At 40.2% G+C, this 22,415-nt stretch overlaps 1 protein-coding gene across 8 annotated transcripts in view; it reads right to left on the minus strand.

The window, feature by feature from the left end:
* SPPL3 (signal peptide peptidase like 3) overlaps positions 1–22,415 on the minus strand; it is a 70,363-nt gene that overhangs the window by 1,941 nt on the left and 46,007 nt on the right. For 7 of the 8 annotated variants that reach the window (XM_068654480.1, XM_068654479.1, XM_068654477.1 and 4 more), the window contains 8 exons: positions 16,396–16,490; positions 13,318–13,437; positions 10,015–10,093; positions 9,157–9,269; positions 3,889–3,995; positions 2,796–2,959; positions 1,335–1,534; positions 137–246 (listed from right to left, as the gene is read on the minus strand). In XM_068654480.1, the coding sequence (XP_068510581.1) occupies positions 137–246; positions 1,335–1,534; positions 2,796–2,959; positions 3,889–3,995; positions 9,157–9,269; positions 10,015–10,093; positions 13,318–13,437; positions 16,396–16,490 (988 nt within the window). The remainder of the gene's footprint in view (positions 1–136; positions 247–1,334; positions 1,535–2,795; positions 2,960–3,888; positions 3,996–9,156; positions 9,270–10,014; positions 10,094–13,317; positions 13,438–16,395; positions 16,491–22,415) is intronic. The other variant, XM_068654476.1, reaches the window with a different exon arrangement.

Raw genomic sequence — 22,415 nt, forward strand, 5'->3', positions numbered from 1 at the left:
AGTTCTTGGCTGCAGCTGTTAAGGAGGAGCAAGGGCATGCAGCATCCTTGTGAGAACCGGTGCCCAGTGCATGAGCACTGAACTCGCTTCCAGCTGATCCCCACTTTCCTGACAGGAATATATAATCCTATCTTACCTTTAAATAGGCCATGGTGAGGAGCGGCAATAAAGTAAAAGGTACCAAATACAGGAGGGCAGGCTGGGCTGCCCGGTGAATACGAGAAGCTACTGTTGCAGTTAATAGACCTGTAAAAGAAAAACGTGCCTATAAATATCTTTAGTAGCTCATGGATGTTCTCTATCATTTCATCCACAGGTGGTTTCCTTCCCCACCATTTTAAGACAGTGTATGGAAATATTACCTGCTTGTGCTTAGCTTTCCCTGAAGAGATACAAAACGAGCAAAAAGGGAAGTTGCTCTATTTTAGTATTAGGCTCTGTTGAGCCACTTGCTTTGGTTTTGAATCTCAAAAACTAAGCTAATAATAACACAACACAAACATAATAAAAGGCAAAGGGGAGGAAGCTGAAAGCACACACCAAATTGGTTTACGTGCTCCTCCAGTACCGGTACCTCTCGAGACTGTTGGTCTGAGAGGCCCCTCGCCTGAGAAACGAGGGGCTGCAAGGAAGGATTGTACACACCAGGAATGCTTTTCCTGGATACGTGCCCAAAAGGAACATATGGGGGAAAGGCAGGGGGCGACGGGGGGGGGGGGAGAGGCAAGCAGGAGACGATCTTTCCTTTTCATCCTCTAAAGGACTACACAGGTTCCGGATATGCACACACATATCCTGACCTTCAGGGAAAATCTATTTTGTGTTAGTGAGGAAAGGGATGGCTGCATCAAATTATAAACAGCATTCTAGTTGTGGCTATTTACAATTTTCCGCATGTGCTAAAATGTCACAGGATCATAAGAATTAACATTAGAATACAAAAATGGTGGGAATCTGTAAAATGAATTCTCAAGATGTACTATTGCACAGCGCAACCCATCTAGAAACTCCCATATATTTCTGCGTAACCCATCTGTGAGCTAGGACACCTTCGGTACTAGTAAAGCAAGGTATAAAAAGTTCTCACAGAAATACACTGATAATCTCTTTCATCCTCTAAATAAAATACACCAAAAATAATTTAAAACAGAACTCTAGAAGAGTTCTTCTCCCTAGACCATGCCAATGAAAACGGAGAGAGGAAGATTAAAAAAGAACATAACCAAGCAGTCTCCCAAAGCCTCTTTACCCCTTGTTTCATCATCTTTTAAACCTACTACAATAATCCCACTCCTGCTCACTAAGCAGCTATCCATATTAAACCAATTACTCACCTACAAAATATCCAATAAGTGTGCAGTGAAAGTAAGAGACCTTCTGCATACGTCCAGAGATGTTCCCTGGTCCTGGGGCACCACAGGAGTCACTGTTGGCTTGTTTTTTGTAGTTATCGTAACGTAGGACAAAGCAGAGCAGAAGACCTGGCATCACAATATCTCCGATCCCCAGCATGGAGAAGTGGCTGCCTGTGGAACTGGAGAGCAACTGAAATTGGGTCTGTGCCCAGTACAGAGGGTGACAAGCTCTAGACTCCTCCACTTTGTTTTTGAGCTTCATTTTACACAGGCTGGACTTCCAACTGGCCACCTTTTATGTAGGAGAAGCTTCTACATAAATACCTGCTACTAACGATTTTTCCTCACGTGACATCATCACATTCCAGCTCAGTTTTAAACGTTACCTATTTTGACACTAATAACACTTTGCTCCAAATCTGTTTATTTCTACCAGCAGTGTTTAAACTTCTTTCTTCTAAGTCACTCAATGTAACTTGGTATTTCAGTCATCTCTCTCCTAAACGTGACTGGGAGGTAGGTACCTGCCGACAATTTCACCAAACTATTTGACCATCGCTGATGGACACTGCACCTCTAGTGTACGTAGATCACTTCTAACACATGACAGTAAGTCAGTTTATGGATTTATGATCTTTGGCTTAATTCGGACAAAATGCACATAAACCTACAGCTTTATCAGATTCCCAGAAAAGAGCCAACCGCTAAGCAGATTAAGAACTAAAACCAGCCAGTATCTTAAACCCAGGATCTTTTTCATGAAATGATATCAAATTAATTTGTCACAGAATGAACCAAACAGTTTTGTTTTTATCATTGCAGAGAACGATTTCCTAATCCCTGCAATTTTAGAACCCCAGCTTCTAAAGAAACAAGAACAGAGTAAATTAGCCAACTTAGCCTACTGCACGACTTCTGAAGTGCTTGAGTTTATTGCTGTATCAGGCCTACGTGTAACTAGCTCAAAATCTGAAACATCAAGGAACCCCCACAGTAGACAGATGTGGAATAATCTCCCTCCAACACAGCATTTAACCCAGTAACCTTTGTTGCTTAGATCAGTTTCTAATTCCCACCCTACAAGTATGCATTAATCAAGACTAACATTATAGTAAACTTAAGTTCTTTTTGCTTTTAAGCATTAGGTCATACTACAACAGTGACCACTAAATGGTAGAACTCACATTCATGTCAAAAAAATATCCTGGTCCGAATGGGCCACTTCTTTTACCCCAATTAGCATCATATCTGCATGCTATGAGACAGCAAATGCAAAGCGTCCAATCCTTACAACTCATTATTTTACAGATCTTCATCATGAAGGAGGAGTGACTAAACAGGGAACTGAGCTGGTATTTTCCAAGAGAGTTAGTGCTAATAAAAAGTATAGTCAGGAAATACTTTTCTTATATAGTACTGTAAAAGAACTACTGATTTTACCTTGGAAACACAAGTTTACCAGGCAGCGACAGGCGGGGAACATCTCTACCCACATTTGGTCCCAGGTGAAGTTTCCGGGATAAAACGTCAAGGGGATTATCAGCTGGTTGCGTGGCCACTTTCACCATAACATTGCTGTTAAAGATGTAGGCAGAAAAAAAGACCTACAGAAGGAAATCATTAAAAATGACAAACTGCAATTGGATAGCAATTCAAAGTGGCTTGCTTTTTTTTTTTTCTTTTTGCTTCATTTATTCAAGAAAAGAAAGGATCTACTTTTCCAGACACAAACATTCTACGTTTGATAATAAAAAACAAAATGTATTTTAAAAACAATCAGATGAAGTTTTTTACACTATTAATCCTGAAGAAAAACTGGAGTATACTGTATGATGCCAAGATACCGATCAACGGATTACAAGCACCAGCAAAGGCAGGTAATAGGGCACTGAAAATATGAGAAAGCTGGAAGAGAGAAGAGAGTACAGTGCTCACTCATAAAATGCATGATGCAACACTTATTTCAAATAGACCTTTACACTACAGCTCATCGTGCTGGGAAACTGACTCAATGCCAGAGCTGTCAACAAGTGCCTTCCTGAATCAGTGCTCGCTGTTATGCAAAGGTAAAACCAAATCCTTTCAGTATTACAAAGGACATCATTCTGTCAGGTTTCTTGTAAAATTGCTGTAAGATTTTATGCCAACTTGACTGGCTGTAAATCAATTTGCATTTCTGTTTTGCAGATTCCACTGCTAATCAGAAGTTGGCATGCACGTCCTGCACGAGCGTGGATAAGGCTTCCCATTTACTTGGGAACACTTATTCTGATCTGCAGCCAAGGTTTCAAAATTTGAGGTCTAACTTTTTCTTACAATATGCCAAAGTTGAAATATTCTGATCATGTTCCCGCTTTTGTTAAGTAATTAGGGAGGAGATCATTTTGTATTCTGCTGCAGACTTTAACTTCTCGGAACGGAGCAACGAAGCTCATCGATTTCATACTAGTACATCTCGTGTAAAAATGGCCCAAAGCCAACTACAAATCCAAACGATGAGAACAGTTTTAGCAAAACAAAACAAAACACTTACCCAAAAGACATCATAAATTAGTAACCCGGAGAGTAGCAAGCAGGAAACCTTCAGGCTGGGCAGCCGGACAAAGGCTATCATTGCAACACACAGGCCCATAGCCAGAGCTACAAATGCAAGTACATAATTAGTACATGAAAGAGAAAAAAAAAAAAACAAAACGCAACCATGACAAAACCAAACCAACACTCCCTCCCCCCCCCAAAAAAAAAACTGTTTGCAACTGTGCAACACTGCACTCACCAGATTATTTTCCAGTATATTTTCTAGTATTTCCAGAAAGTGAAATTCTTAGCAGAGTTAAGAAAAGACAAAATACATTCAGGAATGTAGCCATCTGTGAACACGTCCCCATACAAAGAGAAATACCTCTTCAGACACAACTACCCGTTGCACTCCACTCCTACCATCCACTACAAAGAAACATTTTCATGACAAGCATCCCAGACACGATCTCCCCTGTGAAAGCCACTTGAGAACAACAAACACCAAACAGAGAACTCTACTTTTACACTGCCAGGAGGTTATACAGTAAACATGTAAAATAAGTAAATAAAATGCTGGGCTCTTAATTCAGAAATCAGCATGGTAGTATGACATGATATGGCCAAAGAAACCACTCAAACCAATCCGCTACTTGAACAAGCTTGTGCAAGGCTGCCCAAACACTATGGGGTACAATTGTTTAGCTACACAGGGATTTCCCAGTAACAATTAATAAATGTGAAAGCCTACCCAACAATGGGAAAAAAAATGCAGGCAAGTCTTCTAAATTCTCTCCCAAGGCCTAGCTTTCAGTCAGACTGACAAGCTGACCTGAGTGCTGCTGCACACTCAGCGTTGCCAGTTCTCTTCCATGATCAGACACATGCAATGCAAAATTAAACCTTAAATGTAACTTGCATGTTCAGATAGGGGAGGGGGGGAGCCCTTTCTCTGCAGTTTTAATCAAATTCCCTATATATGTTGTCAGAGTAGAAAACTAAGATGTCACACTAAAAAAAAAATCCCAGTTTTCTCATATTTGTGATTTCCTGCTTCTTTGAGTCTAACCTTAGATGCCAAAGACATTCAGCGGACTATAAATACATTTCAACTGGTTACAAGTAAATCCCTAGAGAAAAAAACAAACCAAACCAAAATCTTTCATCTCTGCTGTTTACGAGGAATAACAGAGCCCTGTTGGGACCAGATTTCAGTTAAGTACGCAGACATTTCTAAAAAAAATGCACTCATTTAACATGCCACAGAATTCATAAAAAACAAACAAAAAAAAAATCAGGTCCTATTTTGACCAAGTGAAACCCTAGGGAAAATAGAGTCATTAAGTACAAGCCCACCAGCCTGACAGCTTGAGCCGCCAAGCTCACAAGTTAACACCGTAACGCTATAATTATGGAACTGTAAAAATGTTTTATGCTTGCATTTCATCTGTAAGATGTGGAGTTCTTCCATCAAAACACTACGGAAACATTTCAGTGCAGATTCGAGAGAAAAAGCTGACACAAAGCAATTGCCAAGGTGGCCGCCTGCAATGCCCAGGGGTTGCATCCTGGCCAGGACTTGGCCAAACCCACCTTACCTTTTGAGAATTGACAAGCTTAACGTAACTCCAAGTGGCACGGCTGCTAGTTTTAATGAAGTAATAGGATTATTCAGATAAAAATGTACCCTAAATCACGCTGCATAATTGCAACTCGATATAAAACATAAGCAAATTACTGAGGTTTAAAGAATTTGACACAGCAAAGCAGCAAGAAAAAGAACTGCTCTCAGTAATTCAATAGAGCCTTCAGTTACAGGCTTCGTCTGGCAGAGGAGCAAATACAAGGGAACAGTCTGTCTTAAATCAAAGAGATTTCTCTAAAGCCAATGCTAATAATAGCTCAAGTTAGCCTATATTCAAGAGAGGATTTCCAGGTTATAATTAACTAGAAGAGGGAATATTTTAACCAACGTGGAGTTTTAGCTATTGTTCACACACTCAATTTCTGTGCCACTGAAACGAACACAGGCACACATATGTAACACACTTCCATCATGCTAAGCAAGTACTGGATTTAAAAGGGAATGGAAAAAACTCCTTTACATCAGTGTGTGAAACACACACACTAATAATCATGTAGTTTTGCAACTGCTTTAAGAAATATTGGTAAGTTTAAAAAACAAAAAGGAAGCCAGAATGCCTAAGAGCAAGTGCTAGTAACAGAGGCCGAAGTGCAGCCAAGCCACCAGTGCGCTTCTGTAAAACGAAGCCAGCTTCCTTCTCCAATGAAAAAATTCAGAAATCACACGAGAAACCAAGTCAACCATACCCAAGTTTGTGCATGGTGCTGACAGACGTAAGGCCGATCTCCACTGAAATGCACTCTAAATTAAAGAGGCAGAAAGAAGGGGAGCACACTGTGCAAACAGCAGCTCAGCTGGAAGTGCTGCTGCACTGCTCCTCAGAGCTGAATGTGAAAGCATTAACTGAAATGGTTAACCTTTAATCAAGTGAATGGATTGACTTCTAAGTCCTTGCAAGCACACTCATATGGAACAAGGATATTCTGAAGATTAACAATACTCTTGTGTATGTGATGAGACTCTCAGCCGCAGTATTGTTCAGTCTTATTGCGATAGTGCGGCCAGAACAGACGAAACTACCGAGGTTCTGCTGCTGTGGTTTCTCGCTTACAAAGCATTATGCAAACTGGCAGGGGTTAAGCTTTCCCCACAAGCCACCAGTTGACCTTTGAAACAAATAGGTGCTGAAGTTCTGATCTAATTGCGTATCTACAAAACCCTCAGAGCGTATTTTAAAAAGCAGAAATACGAGCACGCATCATGAAGCAGCTTCTGCCCAGCTGCTGCAGCTGTTAATGCCTGTAGCAGTTCACAGGGCATCCCAGCCTCTTCAGTTCGCCCCATAGCTATGGGTGGATATGCATAAATCTACTGCTTTCCCATTTTTCATCTCTGGGTATTCCTACTATTTAGGAAAGCTTCTAAGCAAGTTTTACCAGCTGACAGCGACGACTCTAGATGATTCTGTCATCAGCCCGTCCCCCCTGAGAACCAGCATTTCAAGACCCATGAAGGCACATCATCACAGGCCACAGCAACCTGCTGGAGACAACGTCTCCTCATTCTATCTGATAACATCCCTAGATTTTAGGAACAGTTTGACCAGCTGCTGGAGAGATGAGGGAACTGTGGTATTTGCACAATGAAGGCTGCTCTGGCAGGAAGCACTCTACCTCGATTCTGCAGGAAATGGAAAAGGCCAGTAAGTATTTCTCTTCCTTTTTACTTAGCCCTGAAGTAGAGATACTCTCTCCTAAAGAGCCAACCACACAACGAGCCCTGCCCCACTTCTCCCTCCAGCCAGCAGCCCAGGCGATGCGAGGCACATTCACAACATCTGCTTCATTTCTGCTGACAGCGAACCCAAAGATCAACGTGCAGGGGAGGAGCTGGATCGCAGCGCCGCGAGCAGACGCAGCCTCAAAGGCTAGCGAGCTCTCCGCCTGCCTGTGCTACCCAGCACCACCTCCTGCCCACGCTTCACTCCAAACAAGGTGAATTGGGGTCTCAAGTATGCAGCTACAGAGAGGAGAAGGGTAAAGGCAGAGATGACGTGATCCCGCTTGCAGCAGTACAGTGTGAGGAGTAAACCGGCTCGGTCCTCTGATGAACGCCAATAAATGCCGTTCTCTGCTCAATGTCACTGACAGATGTCGGTGTAATTGCATTTAAACAAACTAAAGGAGGCTTACCTATATTGTACAATCTCACTTAATATAAAATACATAAAATACTCCAAAGCTACACGTAAATCATAAACAACCACAGGGAAATAAACCCCAGAAGCCACTCTGTGCCAGTTCAGTACTCTGCAATTATCTCACAGCCCGCTATTTCAGAGTGAAGTGCTCACAAAAATAACCATTTTAAGTAAATGCTTCTGTCAGCTTCTCAGGGTAGACAAGTCTTTTCAGATTGTGTCAAAATCCACGCTTGAAGTTACATTTACCTGCGTAGCTACTGCAGAGTGACAAGCACCCTTGATTTCATGGTGGGCCAGTCTGCTTTGAACAAACCAAACACCACCCACATTTTTATTCTTTTTTTCTTTATTTGAGTATTTTTATTTGAGTATTTTATAAGGTACGCCCTAGTATATAATAGGTGGAGCTTTTGCAGCAGCAAAAAACATGAATGAAACATAATCCCCATATACAAGAGAAACACTCAAGGTGCCATGGCAGCTTCCAGTGCTAAGGACTTGCTGCTGCTGTCTCATTTAGGAGGAGCTAGAAAGCTGATGGGACGTAGGCTTTTTTATCACAAGAAGCAAATTCAAGGGTAGGTAACGCTGTTCCAGCTATTTTTCCTCAAGCAATCACCACCTCAGGGTGCCACTTCACAACATGTCTTCAGCCAATTTAGCTGCCTGACACTGCTGAGGAGCGGAGGTCCTGCTCCTGGCTACCCCTTCATCCCTTTGCTATCATATCCACTCCGTCCTCTCACCACTTACCTTTTGCCAAATTTAGCACATACCTGACTGCACAACAATCCAATTCACCTCACTGCAAGCAGCAGAAAAATAGCCTGGCAAAAGAGTACACTGCCGTTCTAGTGAGCTGAATCAGGTTGCCCTGTGATTAAACGAATGCCAGAGCTAGCCCAAGAGATTTGTAAGGCAGGAGGGAAGGAGGAAAGCTCTTTGTAGGAACAGCAAGCTGTAAATTCAGTTCAACCAGAAGGAAAAAAAATAAATAAATCACCCCTTCAAGCCAACTGGATGCCTGCCAGCTTCACCCATCTCACCACCCTAACTGGCATGCATCAAAGAGATCAAAGACAGCTAGCTACTGTGAACTGTCTCACAACAAATTATTTGATCATCTGAACCAAAACCCAACATGACACACAGCAAAAATTAACCAGATTGTTGAGACCAAGTTATGATTCATAAGTAACTGCTGTCTCCACACATCTTTAACTAAAACTGGCAATTCACCCTACACCACACGAGTGCAGATCATCTCTCATGGATGTTCTGGCAATTCCTCGGAAGCTTTTCCAAACCAGAAAAACAGGTGTCCCGAACATTACCCTGGCATGTTTGTGACAGGGCTTGTTCTCAGGGAGTCTACCACAAACATTACAATCCAGCAAGGCATTAATAACAGCAAATTTCACCGATCATCACCAGGTGACTGGATGTGTCAGAACAGGCACAAACTTGTAGTCAAATCCCTTGATTCACATACTCACCGTCCATAAGGAGCCAGTGGCCAGTGAGGACCCAGATAAGTACAAGCATCACAGACAAAGAAAATGAGAGCAACTCAGCAGCAGTGAAACGCCCGCAGCAGCCAAAGGAAATCCTAGGAACAACATGTAAACATAAGCTGCAATGTTTCCATTTAAAGAACAGAAAATGGATGCTACCGGAACAGAGCTCAACTGCTGATGAAAGACGCCAAGAACAACTGAGGGGAAGCTCCTTTGCTACAAGTAGGTACCAAAACAGTAACAAAATACAAGCTTTCCTCACATTCAAATCACATATATAAAGCCTGAACTACGAAGATGGAAAAAAAATAACAAAAACCTGTAAATCCTGGCACCTCTCTTAAAATCGTTAGTATGAATGCTATTTCCTAGTACCATCTATGATAGTGCTTTTTGGAGCATGAACTCCAGTCACAAGGTAAGGAAAGAATTAGTTTCAAAACACGGCTCGAACAATCGTCATTTTCACTAGCATAACTACAATCCCTGAAAAAACAGCATTATCATCCAGAGTTTAATGTTAACAAACATTAAAACCCACTACTAATTCTGAAACTGAATTCTCAGCCAAAATAACCCAAACTTCTTAAATGCTGTTGGGAAATCTAGTCTCCTGCAATTGTATTGTATTCCCCAGGCTGGCAAACATGCGTGACTTGCAGAAATTGTGCTTCCTAGTTTCAAAGTGGAAACACAGCGTTCACACACACAAAAAATATGCATGAACTTCAGCCCCGAGGTTAATGCTCATAACCAAAGACTCTGTTAAAGAATTCTCATTAAAAGAAATGAATACAGCATACGAGAAGAGGAACAAAACATTTCTCAAGTCCTTACTTGTTTTGAGGCGAACAAGGCCGTGTTAAGTACTGGCACATCGGGAGCAGAAGGAAAGCAAAAGCTATTGTTGCAAGGACTAGAAAAGGAAGAAAAGGTAATATTAGTACATTCAGACCTGATTTCTACAGTACACAAACAAGCTTCACCAATTTGAAAAAGCTCTTGGAACAATGTCCTATTATCATATGCTGCAGTATTATTGAAGCAAGAGCAGTTAAAGACTCCAAGGTTTTCTGCAGAACTTCTATTGCTTTCAAACTGCAATCAAAATAAGGCTCTCAAAGGAATTAAATGCTCCTATCTCCAAGTGTAAAAAGAAAAAAAAAAAAAAAAAAAAAGTCAGTCTCAAAGCTGTTCATGATCATGTCTGCAAGAAAAACGTTTTCCAAACATTCTAGGAGTCAACAAAAACATCAGAACTTGCTACAAACTGGTTGTGAGATTCTTCTAAAATTATTTAACATAGGACAGATTAAGGCAGCGTAATAAAGGGGTTCTCTGGCTTTTCAACTCAATCACTTTTTTCTCCCTTCTTACTCATAACTGTTTATTGACTACTGAAATATATTACAACGTAAAGCACTGCATATTTTACCAATTCTTAAGTTTTTGAAAACAGGGAAAATGATAAAATCACACAAATAAGCAAAAGAGCTATTTCCATAAATACTTTTTTTTTTTTCCAAGAAGCATATTTATTCCACCCAAACATCTGTAAAAGCGTTTAGTAAGTGCTGGTATTTATAATCATTCTTTCCTTTTTTTTTTTTTTTTTTTTTTTTTTTTTAATAATAGCAGTGAACTTGTATTAAGGGCTGTTTAAAAGATTGAGAACTTGGAGAAACAGACTTGTCAGCAGCACTCACACAGCATCCAGAATTGCTGTAGCAAGAACAGACCAACATGAAAACACAAGGATCGTTTGACATTTTCTGGATGATGTTCTCTACTCGTTCCTTATAAAGTTGTGTTAGTTTTTGCTTTTTAGAAGGAATTATTATTTTTTTTATTTTCTCAAGCTAAGATGATGGGGAGTCTCTTTATTACACAGCCTGAGTCAACTGGAGAAAATTTGGTTTGTTCAAACCACATCTTTCCACCTCTCGGTTCTGTCCCTTCTGGTACAAGGAAGATAAAATAAACAAATAAATTCACACCAAAAAAAGGTGTCAGCAAACAGCACCATGGAAACTCACAGTTCTACCAGTATTTCAGAAAGGAAATATAAAAAAAAAGCAGAACGGGCAGAGAAAGAATGAAGAGTGTAGAACTCTGCATGGGTTTGCCTAGGACCCTTCTCAGAAATGCTTGGCCAAGAGTAAAACCTGTGCTCCTGCTGCCCCGCATCCCACATCCCCATTGCCTGCCTGCCCTGCTCCCCGCTCAGCCTCCATTACAGCTGAACTGACCCTCTTTGGCCTTGAAATCTGTCTTTTCCCCCTTCTCCCCCCAAGCTTTGCTCATCAGGGGACCCTGCATCTCCTGTCCCAGCATCCACAGCCACTGCTGCCCGCAGCCAGGCTCTCCCAGAGTGGACACGAATTCAGATGTAATTACACCAGGACACATTTGTCCGGGAGTACCCGATCTCCCTCCTTACTGTTCAGGCTTCCAGCTGGGTGTTTCTGTTTTCCTTCAGCTTCAGCACCCATCATTCAATTGGGAATCCTTTGGATTAATTCCCGTCTGCAGGCAGCCACCAGCTCTCCAGCTCTGCCTGCTCCTCGCACCTCAGCCTGCCTGCGGGTCCTCCCTTGCTCTCGACTGTTCCCCAAAGGCAAACCTTTGAGGCAGGCAGATTTACGAGTGGTTTAAGAAACCAGACACCAGCTATAATTCAAAAGCACACACCCACATCAGCCTCTAAAATCTACAAAAGGAGGATGCCAAATAGAACCACTGCAGCTTCAGAGGGGCCAAGCCCCCAGCCCCAGGTCCCCAGCCCAGCTCTGTAACCTCCGAAGTCACAAAGTTCAGAGCTCCTGGGGCCAAGGTCCCCCGTGCTTAATGACACCCTCATATGCAAGACCAGAGAAACAGTATCATAAACACAGCCTGAAGAACAAAGATACCCCAGGGCACTAGTGCAAGTAGGCACAATCCTCTCAAACCTGGAGCATGCCCCAGCTGACACAACGCAGTTGCACCACATGCCACCAGCGTCACAAAGAAAGTTACAAATGTCAGGGTCATTCTGGAAATACAGGTAGCAATAAGCTTGACATTAAAATTTTTTTTCTCATCATAAAGTTTCCCTTATCACCAGTATCTAGTGTATATTGGAATTTATTTGAAGTAATGATCTACTTTCAGAAGGGAAGAATGCATGTGACAGAGGCCAAAGCAGTAAGAGCAGTACCAGCAGGAGCGTGCCACTACAATTAGAGCTGGAGTCTCAAGACTCATTTCCAGAGGAGAGATTTAGATTTCACCCCTCGCCATCAGCCCTATTACAGAGGCTGGAGAGGATGTAGAGTTCAGGAGATAAATAACGAGGGAAAAGCATGCATTGTGTATACATGAGATAGGAGAAGAGAAGTATTTAAGGGTTTAAAAGTCTTCACAGATTCAGCGTGTGGACTGAGGACAACTTTTAAAAGCTCCTACACATTTGGAGCAGTTAAAAAGAATCTTGTTTCTCTGAACAGCACTGGTCTCTTGAAAAACTGCAGAAAGATCAAAAGGCTAAAATGTTCCAAAAATCAAAGTTGTGATATTTACTTAAATGACAAAATGTAAATAATAATAAACTGAATCCGAGGACTTGCAATTTATTTGCAGACAATCATCTCATTTTTGTTCTAAATTCAAGCAGTGCAAGAGAATAATACTGAAAATGATAGGGAGACATGAAGTATCCTTGAAACTAAGAAAATCTGTATAAGTGCAAAATCCAAAATTAAACTAGGAAAAGATGTGTGGATATGGTCTCCAGAGCTTCCTTCCAACCTGAATTATGCTATGATCCTACAAAGTACCTGCATTATGAAATAGCATGAACAGGTTTGAGTACTGACTTATAACAAGTGAACTATTTACTTAAAATAACGCATCCAGCATCTTTCAAAACTCCTGCAATTTATAGTTCTTTATATTTAGCAAATTTTTAAGTGGAAAATACTTCTCGAATAGTATTCGTCACTCTATTCATAGCTAAAGAGATATGAAAAAACGATCATGAAACCTAATTCATTTGCTTAATACGTACTATGACACGCATTATAATTATCACCAACAATTAATCACATCAGTGCTTTCTGTTCTATTCAAATTATTACAAAGAGAAGAAAACTTAATCACCTGCTGTGCATATTGTAAAGACAACTTGAACTGAGTCGAAGAAGAAGAACATAACTAGGAGAGACACAGATGCTCCGATCGGCAGGAACAATGCCTGGGTAGAATCAATGGTTTGAATACCTGTGGAGGAAAGAATGTGACATTTAATTTGGGCTACTTCTTACCACACACATTCTGAAAGCCTGTCCTCACCAATGTTAATTCAGGCTCTTAACAATAGACTTCACTTCAGTGCTGGTGCAATAGAAATTGACCCTGAGAGCCTCGTGCACTGCCACACCCCGGCACTGCAGCCAGCACGAAATTACTACAGCCAAGCAGCACTTTGGCAGCAGCTGGGTGTGTACACCAACACGCTGGCTTCGCGGCAATTCAAGAACGGCAAGTTGAAAACAGATCTCAGATTTTTTTTATTGTGCCATTGACAGAGTGGATAAGAAGTTAAAATTAACATTAGCTAGGGACTGTGAATCATGCAGCACATGATCTATGTGCCATGTTCTACCCTAAGCCACACGTACATGTTGAAGAGAGCATCCAAAGGTTTGGTTTAACCACTCAGCATGAGGACAAGAGCCTGATCAGCAGCAGAGCTGCAGAGCATTAGGCTGACCTAGCTCATGCAAAGGGTGCTACAGCTCCAAACTCTGCTTCGGTGATGCACTCAAATTGTATCACCGATTGCAATCACCAGATTACATCGAGCCTACCAACATAGGGCACTTTTTGAAAAACACTGAAGTCATCTACCTGTTTATGAAACTGCTAACTCAGATCAGCATGCACTGTAATCACTTTTTATCCTAAAAAACAACAAAAAATCATGCCTACATTTAAGAGCTAGAAGCAATTTTAAAGAGTGCAGAGATACTAAAGGATTTTATTCTGATTATTTCCCCCAAATCAACCACGCAGAGTCACTACACAGGTTTATTGACAACGGGACAGGCCACTTTTTACTATAATTCACTAGAAGTTTTTAGAATTACTAACTAAAGATCAGGCTTTGAAAGCCCATCTATCCTCCAAAATCATACTGATACTTAACCAGTATTTGTAGCTGTATTTACATTTGATTGTGACAGGGCAGGAGGAACCATACAAGACAGACTTGTACCTGTACAGCATTAAAATGACTGGTAACATCTGGACCAGTAGTTGATTAGTATCCATAGTGCCTCTAATGACAAAATTAGTACAAGACTCAGAACCAAGTGAGACCTAAATCCAGCCTAAGATCACCGTATTACCCCAAAGTAATTGGGCCTTGCTGTATGAAGCAGTGTTTTACCAGTTACAGGATTTTAAGAATAAGCTTTTACGTTATTAAGCAGAATATTTATATATGTATGTATGAACATATACACAAACATACACAAGTATACACATACACACAAGTTGTAAGCATGTGTGTATGTGTATAAAAATGTGTGTTTATCTTTTCCTGTAGAAGAGTGGCAAGTTGTCCAGGTAATGGGTTACTTACAAATCACAGTTATCAGGGTATCTAAGGATGTCAAAAACCCTCAAACGCAAGCGAAATACACTCACTAATTTCTGCCATATGTTTTCCACCATTTTTATAAACAAGAGAACGTGAACAATGAGCATGGACACATTGCTTACACTGCATGGTTATTTACTATTTCTGATCAAGAACTTACTCTCAAACATAAGTAGCACAATAAATTTTTAAAATAAGAAGCAGAAGAATGCAAGTCACGGTCAAGTCATCATACGTGTATCTCTGTTACTGAGGTGTGACACAAAATGGTAAAATATAGACAGCCCAGAGATAACAGTGTTAAAACAGAAATTCCTATGTTCTAATCTGTGTCTTAGATCTAGTTCCTCCTGCTTTAAGAAAGAAAATTTATTCACATGCCCTTCAATTTCCCAAGAGAAAAACAAGAAATGACATATTACAAACCACCCTAGCATATGGGAATTAGTGCATGCAATGTAAAATGTCAAAGTTCCTCATTTTATTTCTGATCATTTTGACAGCTAATCCCATTAATGTGCTTGTTCCCCAACCCCAGACTGTCTTCTCTTACTTCCCAGATTCCCAAAGCCTCAACTGTTCATTGCTGAATCACTAACCACCTCTTTCTGTAACTGTGCTGTCAACGGAAACGGTCATCTGATAACAATGTAAGTTGCAAGATAGTGAATTAAAAACAAAAAGCAAAAAATGCATGACACATTCAACACCCTGTAAGTTATTATGTAGTAATTTTTAAGCTGTATTTCTCATTTTAAACAAAGCAACCCTAGCATTCAAGGTTTTGTGTGCAGGGCTGCCCGCATGTCCCAGTCTTGTTTTCTGAAAACGCTGAAACTTCATTCTAGACTCCTAGTCTCAGAGTATAGCCACATAAATTATTGTAAATTAAATTCAGGCATGAATTTACAGCACATTGTGTACAACACAGTCCACTCCAACTGTTCACATGCATGCTTTTGCTTGCAAAATAGTGCATCTCAAATGGCCAAGCTGTCTGGAATCTATTTTTACAGTAAGAGAGGGGACAATCACCGCATAAGAGCTGACAAGTTAATCCCCACTCTGAATAGATTGTGTGTAGACACATACTTTGTTGTCCATTTTAAATGAGTCACCCAAAGCCACATGAAATCTATACTTCAATTTCTGTGTTGATAAAGCTGAATCATCCGTATAGACTCATTAGCATACCATGAGATTAAACCTTTAGTTGTCTACAGGCAGGCTAATACGTCATGTCATAGTGACAACCAGCAGACAAAGAGAAATTACATTCCCTTCCATAACTGTATTTTTAAAAATAAGGCAGTTTCTGTTTCCAGGAAGACCTGACAAATTGCGCAGCATGCAATTTCTATGCATTATGGAAACACTACACTGATGTTTTAAATTTAGCTTCCATGAGCATGAACTAGATAGCAGTATTAGTGCAAAGCAAAATGTCAAGTGCCTAGACTAAACAGTTCAATTATATCAGGTGAATCTACAAAGCATGAAACACATGACCGGATGAAACAAAAGAAGATGCAACACACTGAAGTGATGAAAGAAAGATAAGGAGCAAAGCTAACCCTTACTGTTATTGGTGCTGTTGCCATTAAAAGACCCAGCTGCGCTGCTATTGTCTTTCTCTTTGTCTTGATTCTCAAAGTCCATGTTAAGAGACCTACAGGAAAAAAAAAGCAAACTTAATAGGCAAATTTCAAACTCCTATTTAGGTTTATCAGCTACGGTCTCATTACCATTCTACTGTTTCAGCACTCTCTCCCTGGAAAAGTCTTGTTTTTTAAGTGCGTTAGAGACAAGGTACAGAATCACACCTGGTCCAATACTGAGACTACTCACTGTAGTGTCTGAACTGCTAAGTGTTGACAACAAACCACAACGAAGATACTTATCTGTGTTGCTTGGAAGTGTAGAACATGATGGAAATACAGTAAAAGTTTCAATTCTCTGATGAATTTGAACTCTTTCCAAGTTATCATTTTGACACTTTTCATTCAAATTTAACTATTTGGTTTCATGTTTAAAACCATACTCATTGTTTCCTTCCTCTGACTCTTGTAATGAATGATGACCAAAATTTGCCTGTAAGTAATTCCCTGCTGAATACAAGTTCTTATCTAATTGAAATAGCTTCAGCAAAGTCTAGAAAATAAACATATAGGCATTTCAGATATCTAGAGGAAGCTCTGAATAAATAGTACAAATTAATTCATCCATAGCAGCTGACATTTCCCAGTGTACCCAGCTCTTTGTCTTTTCATTTTGATATATATACCAAAAAGACTCCAAAATAACACAGAATTTAATCATAAAAATAATTGCTGTCCAAAACAGATCCTAAATGAAATTCAGAAAGTTAATCAAAATTTGCTAGAATGTAATTTAGAAGTTGCATCAAAGTGATGAGCTGTGGCAAAAGTGATTCTATGCTGTTTTTATATAAAACAACATAGTAAAAATGCGATGTTGTTTTATATAAAAATATTAGCAATCAAGATTACCATGATAGTTTCTCATTATCATAACATGCATGCACGTTGTCCATGACTTCTCTGTAGATTTATTTGCTCAAATAAGCTACAGAGAACCATCAGAAGCATAGTATGGCTCTTCCCTTCAGACTGCAGCAGCAGCAAATATCAAGTATTTTGATACAACTTCCAGGTCAACAGGCATTCGACTTTTTTTTTGTTGTTTTCCAAGTTGAGCTGCAAGTGATTGCACTATGAAAAGTAAGCAAATTCTATTAATTTGACAGACAAGGAAAAAATAAAACACCTACAGAATTGTGTAAAAGATTGTATCAAAGTTATTTCATTTTAGTGTGTCCAATGCAACGTAGAGGTAAGCAGTTCTGTGTCACAGTCATACAGCCTGAAATCAAGCACATATGGGTCTGCAGTATCTAGGCAGATAACGGTATATTAAAGAAAGCGAGGTTGAGTAGTTTTGCTGTATAAAATTAAAAAGAAAAAAAGGCTTTCCAGTTTAAAATTATGTTGTTGTTCTGCTTCTATTATGCACGTGCTCCCAGTATGAAGTTAAAACCGGTTTTGGACTCAGATAAAATACGAGGAAGCTTTAAGCTTGGACTTACAGAATTGCTACGCAGAACCTGGGTGTCAGCTGAAAAGTTATCTAAGATTCAAAGAAGCAACAGAGAACACAGCTTCTAACAAACAGATCTGTTCTAAAGATGTCTGTCATCTTTTATCTTTCATTCACATTTCCTTTTTCCCCATTAATCCCCATTAAGCCATAAAATTTTCCCCTCGAGATATAAAAATTCAAGAGAGGGATGAAAACCCTCCAGGGCTGGATCCAAGATTCAGCCAAACAAGTGTTGTTTTTTTTTTCTCCTCAGAGCAGCATTTCATTTTTCTGTAAATTAGCTCTGCTTAGCAAGAGCATCACACCATCATCCTGACTGTGGCAATGGGGAACTCCTCATAATTTAAGGAGCTATCAGCAAAGGAAACTGAAAATAAGCTATTATTCCTACTGCTCACAAACAACTTCAGCCCATTTGCTTTCATTTCAATAGAATCAGCAATTACTACATTATCACCTGTAAACACCCTCACTTCAAAATTAAGCATAAACCTTGAAATTCGGTCACTTAGCAACACAGTTGGTGAGCCAAACCAACTTCTGAATCATCAGCACCCATTTTATGACTTGGCCCTTACCTCTGCTGCAAATTATCACTAACATGATAAAAATTGAGAAGTGATCACTAAAACATCTTCCATGAAAGTTAAAAACTGTATTTTTAAAACAAGACATATTGAAAATTACTGTGCTGGAAGAAAACAGCAAGTCGAGAAGCATTTGCTCTTTTGTTCAAGTTTGCGCCTGGATTCCAAAAGCAGCATTCACTCAGCATCTCCTGTCAGGCAATAAACTACAGTTGTCTCTTCTGGGGGCCCCAGCAGTTCAATCTGGTAGGATTTCTAGCACAGTGGTTCAAAGCAAGCCTCCCACAGGGAAGCACTCAGTAGGGTTACGCTGAGGCCAACGCAATGAGTAAGCTGCTGGCACATTATTATCATGAAAGTTCAGATTCAGCTATGGATCACTTCCATTGCAATAATGCTTCGGGGAAACCCTGCAGGAAAATATTCTTATGAAACAAAGGAAGAAATTTGAAAGCAAGCATATCTCTAAAGAGTCAGCAGGAGAGGCAATATATTGAGAAGTTCCTTCTCGCTTTGCTCAGTGAAGACAGTCACCCTTATGAACAGCTCTGGGACTGTGAGAATTGCCAGATTTCAACTGCTCTACATAAAAAATTACAGTCAGACACTGAGCTCAGATAGTTTAATTCAAATGAATCAAATCTCCGTGCATATTATGGAGAGAGAGGCTAGAACACGTTACGCGATCTAACATCGCCACAGTGGCTTATAAAGCGTTCCTGTGAGATTAAATGATGAGTTGCAATGCACGATCTGGAGTAGGAATAAGAACAGGGGAAATAGTAGCAAAAAGTCCATGGAAAAATATTCTCACTGACTAGATGGAGTACCGGCTCCTGACTATGCCTGCAGAGCCACACATGCCAAAGTCCCAGAGCCCTGATGTGAGCATCTCACCCCCAGCAGGTGCTTCACACGCGTGCAGGTATCTTTCTGGCTCTCCAGACCCCTTGTCCGCCCTGCCAGCACTGTGGCTACAGATGCTTGTGAACTCCAGGCACACCCTTTCTCTTAGTTAGAAGCTATTTTTATTACTCCACACACTATTACCAGAATTAGTCACACGTTTTATTTGAGCATTTCGAGCCACTGCCATAGAGATAAATCTAGGGTTCTTACACCTACTTTGAAATTTCACATTCAGCTCAAACACACATGCACGACACCCTGCTAAGTAACTAAGGTGGACTCATCGTGGCTGTTGGCACTGTTTACGAACCACCAAAGAGGACCACCTTTTCCTACCAAACTTACAACTTAAACAAGCAAGACAGAGTGGGAAAAAATAGGAAAATAAAACCAATATGCATTGTTCTTCAGTACCACGATATATTCTATAGTCTCGAGGGCTCTCAAGCATGCAATACTTAATATGGGAAGACCGGAGTTTCTTTGGTATGGGAAGGTCAGTCTTCATCTGCAGGCAGGAGATAAAGCTTGCACCTGAGTTCTGCATTAACTAATGAAGACAGCAAGGATCTGTGAGGACCTGCAGTCCCTGTTTCTGAAGTGGAGAGCAAACCACCTTATAAACAGTAAATATTGCAGCACTGAAAACAAACAAACAAAAACTATTTAAAAGCAGGACAAACAATCCTCTGCAAATACTTTCAAAACAAAACTGGGCTTCATTCCGATCAAGGAGGATCCAGTAACAGTTTAGCTTAAAAGCAGGAACTGGAACAGGTAGAGTATGGGTTAAATCAGGCTTTACATAACCATGTTTGAGTATGTGATAGGATAGAAAAAGATTTAGCTGCTACATGCCTACAAAGTAACTCCAGCACTTCAGTCCCAGCAAAGCACCTGGACAATAGGTGACTGTATGGGAAGAACCCCCAGGAAACAACCCATTTCCAGCTAAGCTCACCTCTTTAAAAATCCATAACTAGAACAAACATTTGCATGCTGCTGTGTACATCTTGTAACTGTTTGAAAGATTATACTTGCCTCTCTGACAGCCAACAACAAAGCGTATCAAGTACAAGGGCTGAGAGATGGTAAGAACATTTATGGGAGATGTTTAGAAGGGCTTGAAGATAAAATTCCTGACCCTGCACAAATGCAGGAAGGAAATGCTCTTCCAGCCACATTAAGAGAAGTGAGATCTCAAATGCATACTGTTCTTCATTCTGGAGGCAGACTTTTCCCAGGATCTATTAGACATTCTTCTGAGTATTTTGGTGTTTTTTGTTTGTTGCTTGGTATGGTTTTTATTTATTTATTTGTCATTGGACAAATGCTACTTGTATGACTAAGGACACTGGACCAGGCTTTCCTTTGTTCCCCCGAAACCTCCTGCATTAGATTAGATCCACCACACACAAGGATTTTATCCTAATGACTCACCCACCCAATTCTTTCTGATCCTATTATTGAACTTCTGTTTATGTCACTTGCCAGCAGTATCACAATAACTCTACAATAACTACTTGTTTCTTTTCAGACTGAAATTGGAAACCATGCCCACTTTCTACAACAAGAAGGTTATGTGAGGAGTGCCATTTTCTTTTTGCCTTACCACGGCTCCATTTGAGATGAAGCACTCAAATCTAGATGAAGATGTTGTTTTCATTTGAGAACGAGCACCCTAAGCAGTAACTTTTGTCTTTCCGGCAAGTTGCTATTCTAAGAAAATCCACCCACTGCCAGAAGTTTTTATTTTACTACTTCGGGAATTTCCAGATAAGCATCATTTTGCAACTTAGCACCACACTTAAATTTCTTACAAATTTGAATTGCATCTTGGTCGCTGTTGTTAACAGCACTTCACAATCTTCTGTAAATAACTGCTTTTGACCTCACTCGTTGACCAAACAGCTTGGAAGTTTACCCAAGTCATCATCGAAACTGTGGGTTTCGGCTCAGGCATCTACTAAAGAAGCTAAATGTAGGCCGTTCATTAGAAATCAGTTTCAAAACTATCGGGCCCTATTTTGGTCTGCAATAGCTTATGTCTTGGAGTCCTTAGGACACATGCAGAAGTAGGCTAGAAGAGGGCATTTTCTCAACTGATTTGTATCCATCGTCATTCTACCATGTCATCCAATAGGTTAGATTCTTTTGAATTTAAGTCAGTCCTAGCTCAGTCCTTGTAATGAGCGGTTTTAAATGTAATCACAGGATAAGATGGTAAAAGAACACGTGTACATAGCAACAGGACAGGAAAGAGCAAGGGAAAATTCTTAAAAGCTTAGAAGCTCTGAGGAGAGGCAATTTACGTTCAAGCACTCCTGCTGTTTCATATTGCATTATGTTTTCTCAATTTAATTTTGGTTTTAATAAAAGCTACAGGTCTTGTAGCCATATGCATAGTTCCTTTTTACTCAACTGCATGAATTAAATTAAAGACTGAAGTAGCCCCTCAACTATATGCTAGACTGACTCAGAACTTTAAGAAAAGAAAAAAACCACTGCCAATTGGTATTAAATGCAACCTTTTATTTATTTGCAGTTTCTCTAGATTTTGTCTTCCTGAAGCTTTCTATTTTAATTTAAGCAGCAGTGCTGTTACCTAATACTCACTAGCAAAAACAGACAGCTCTTACCAAAAATTGGCTCTTTCATTTTATGATTTGCTTAACTTATGACTGGGATTTAAAGCCTCTTATCCTAATAGCTGCAGCTTACATCATACTTATGACCATGGTTATCATCTATTTCAGGAATATTCAGCGTGGTGCAGAGAATTCATACTATATGGATGGCTTTTTATCATAGACTTGTTAAACAGAATCACAGAATCACAGAATTTCTAGGTTGGAAGAGACCTCAAGATCATCGAGTCCAACCGCTAACCTAACACTAACAGTCCCCACTAAACCATATCCCTAAGCTCTACATCTAAATGTCTTTTGAAGACTTCCAGGGATGGTGACTCCACCACC

Source organism: Anas acuta, chromosome 17 (assembly GCF_963932015.1).
Source record: "Anas acuta chromosome 17, bAnaAcu1.1, whole genome shotgun sequence".
Classification (NCBI taxonomy): Eukaryota; Metazoa; Chordata; class Aves; order Anseriformes; family Anatidae; genus Anas; species Anas acuta.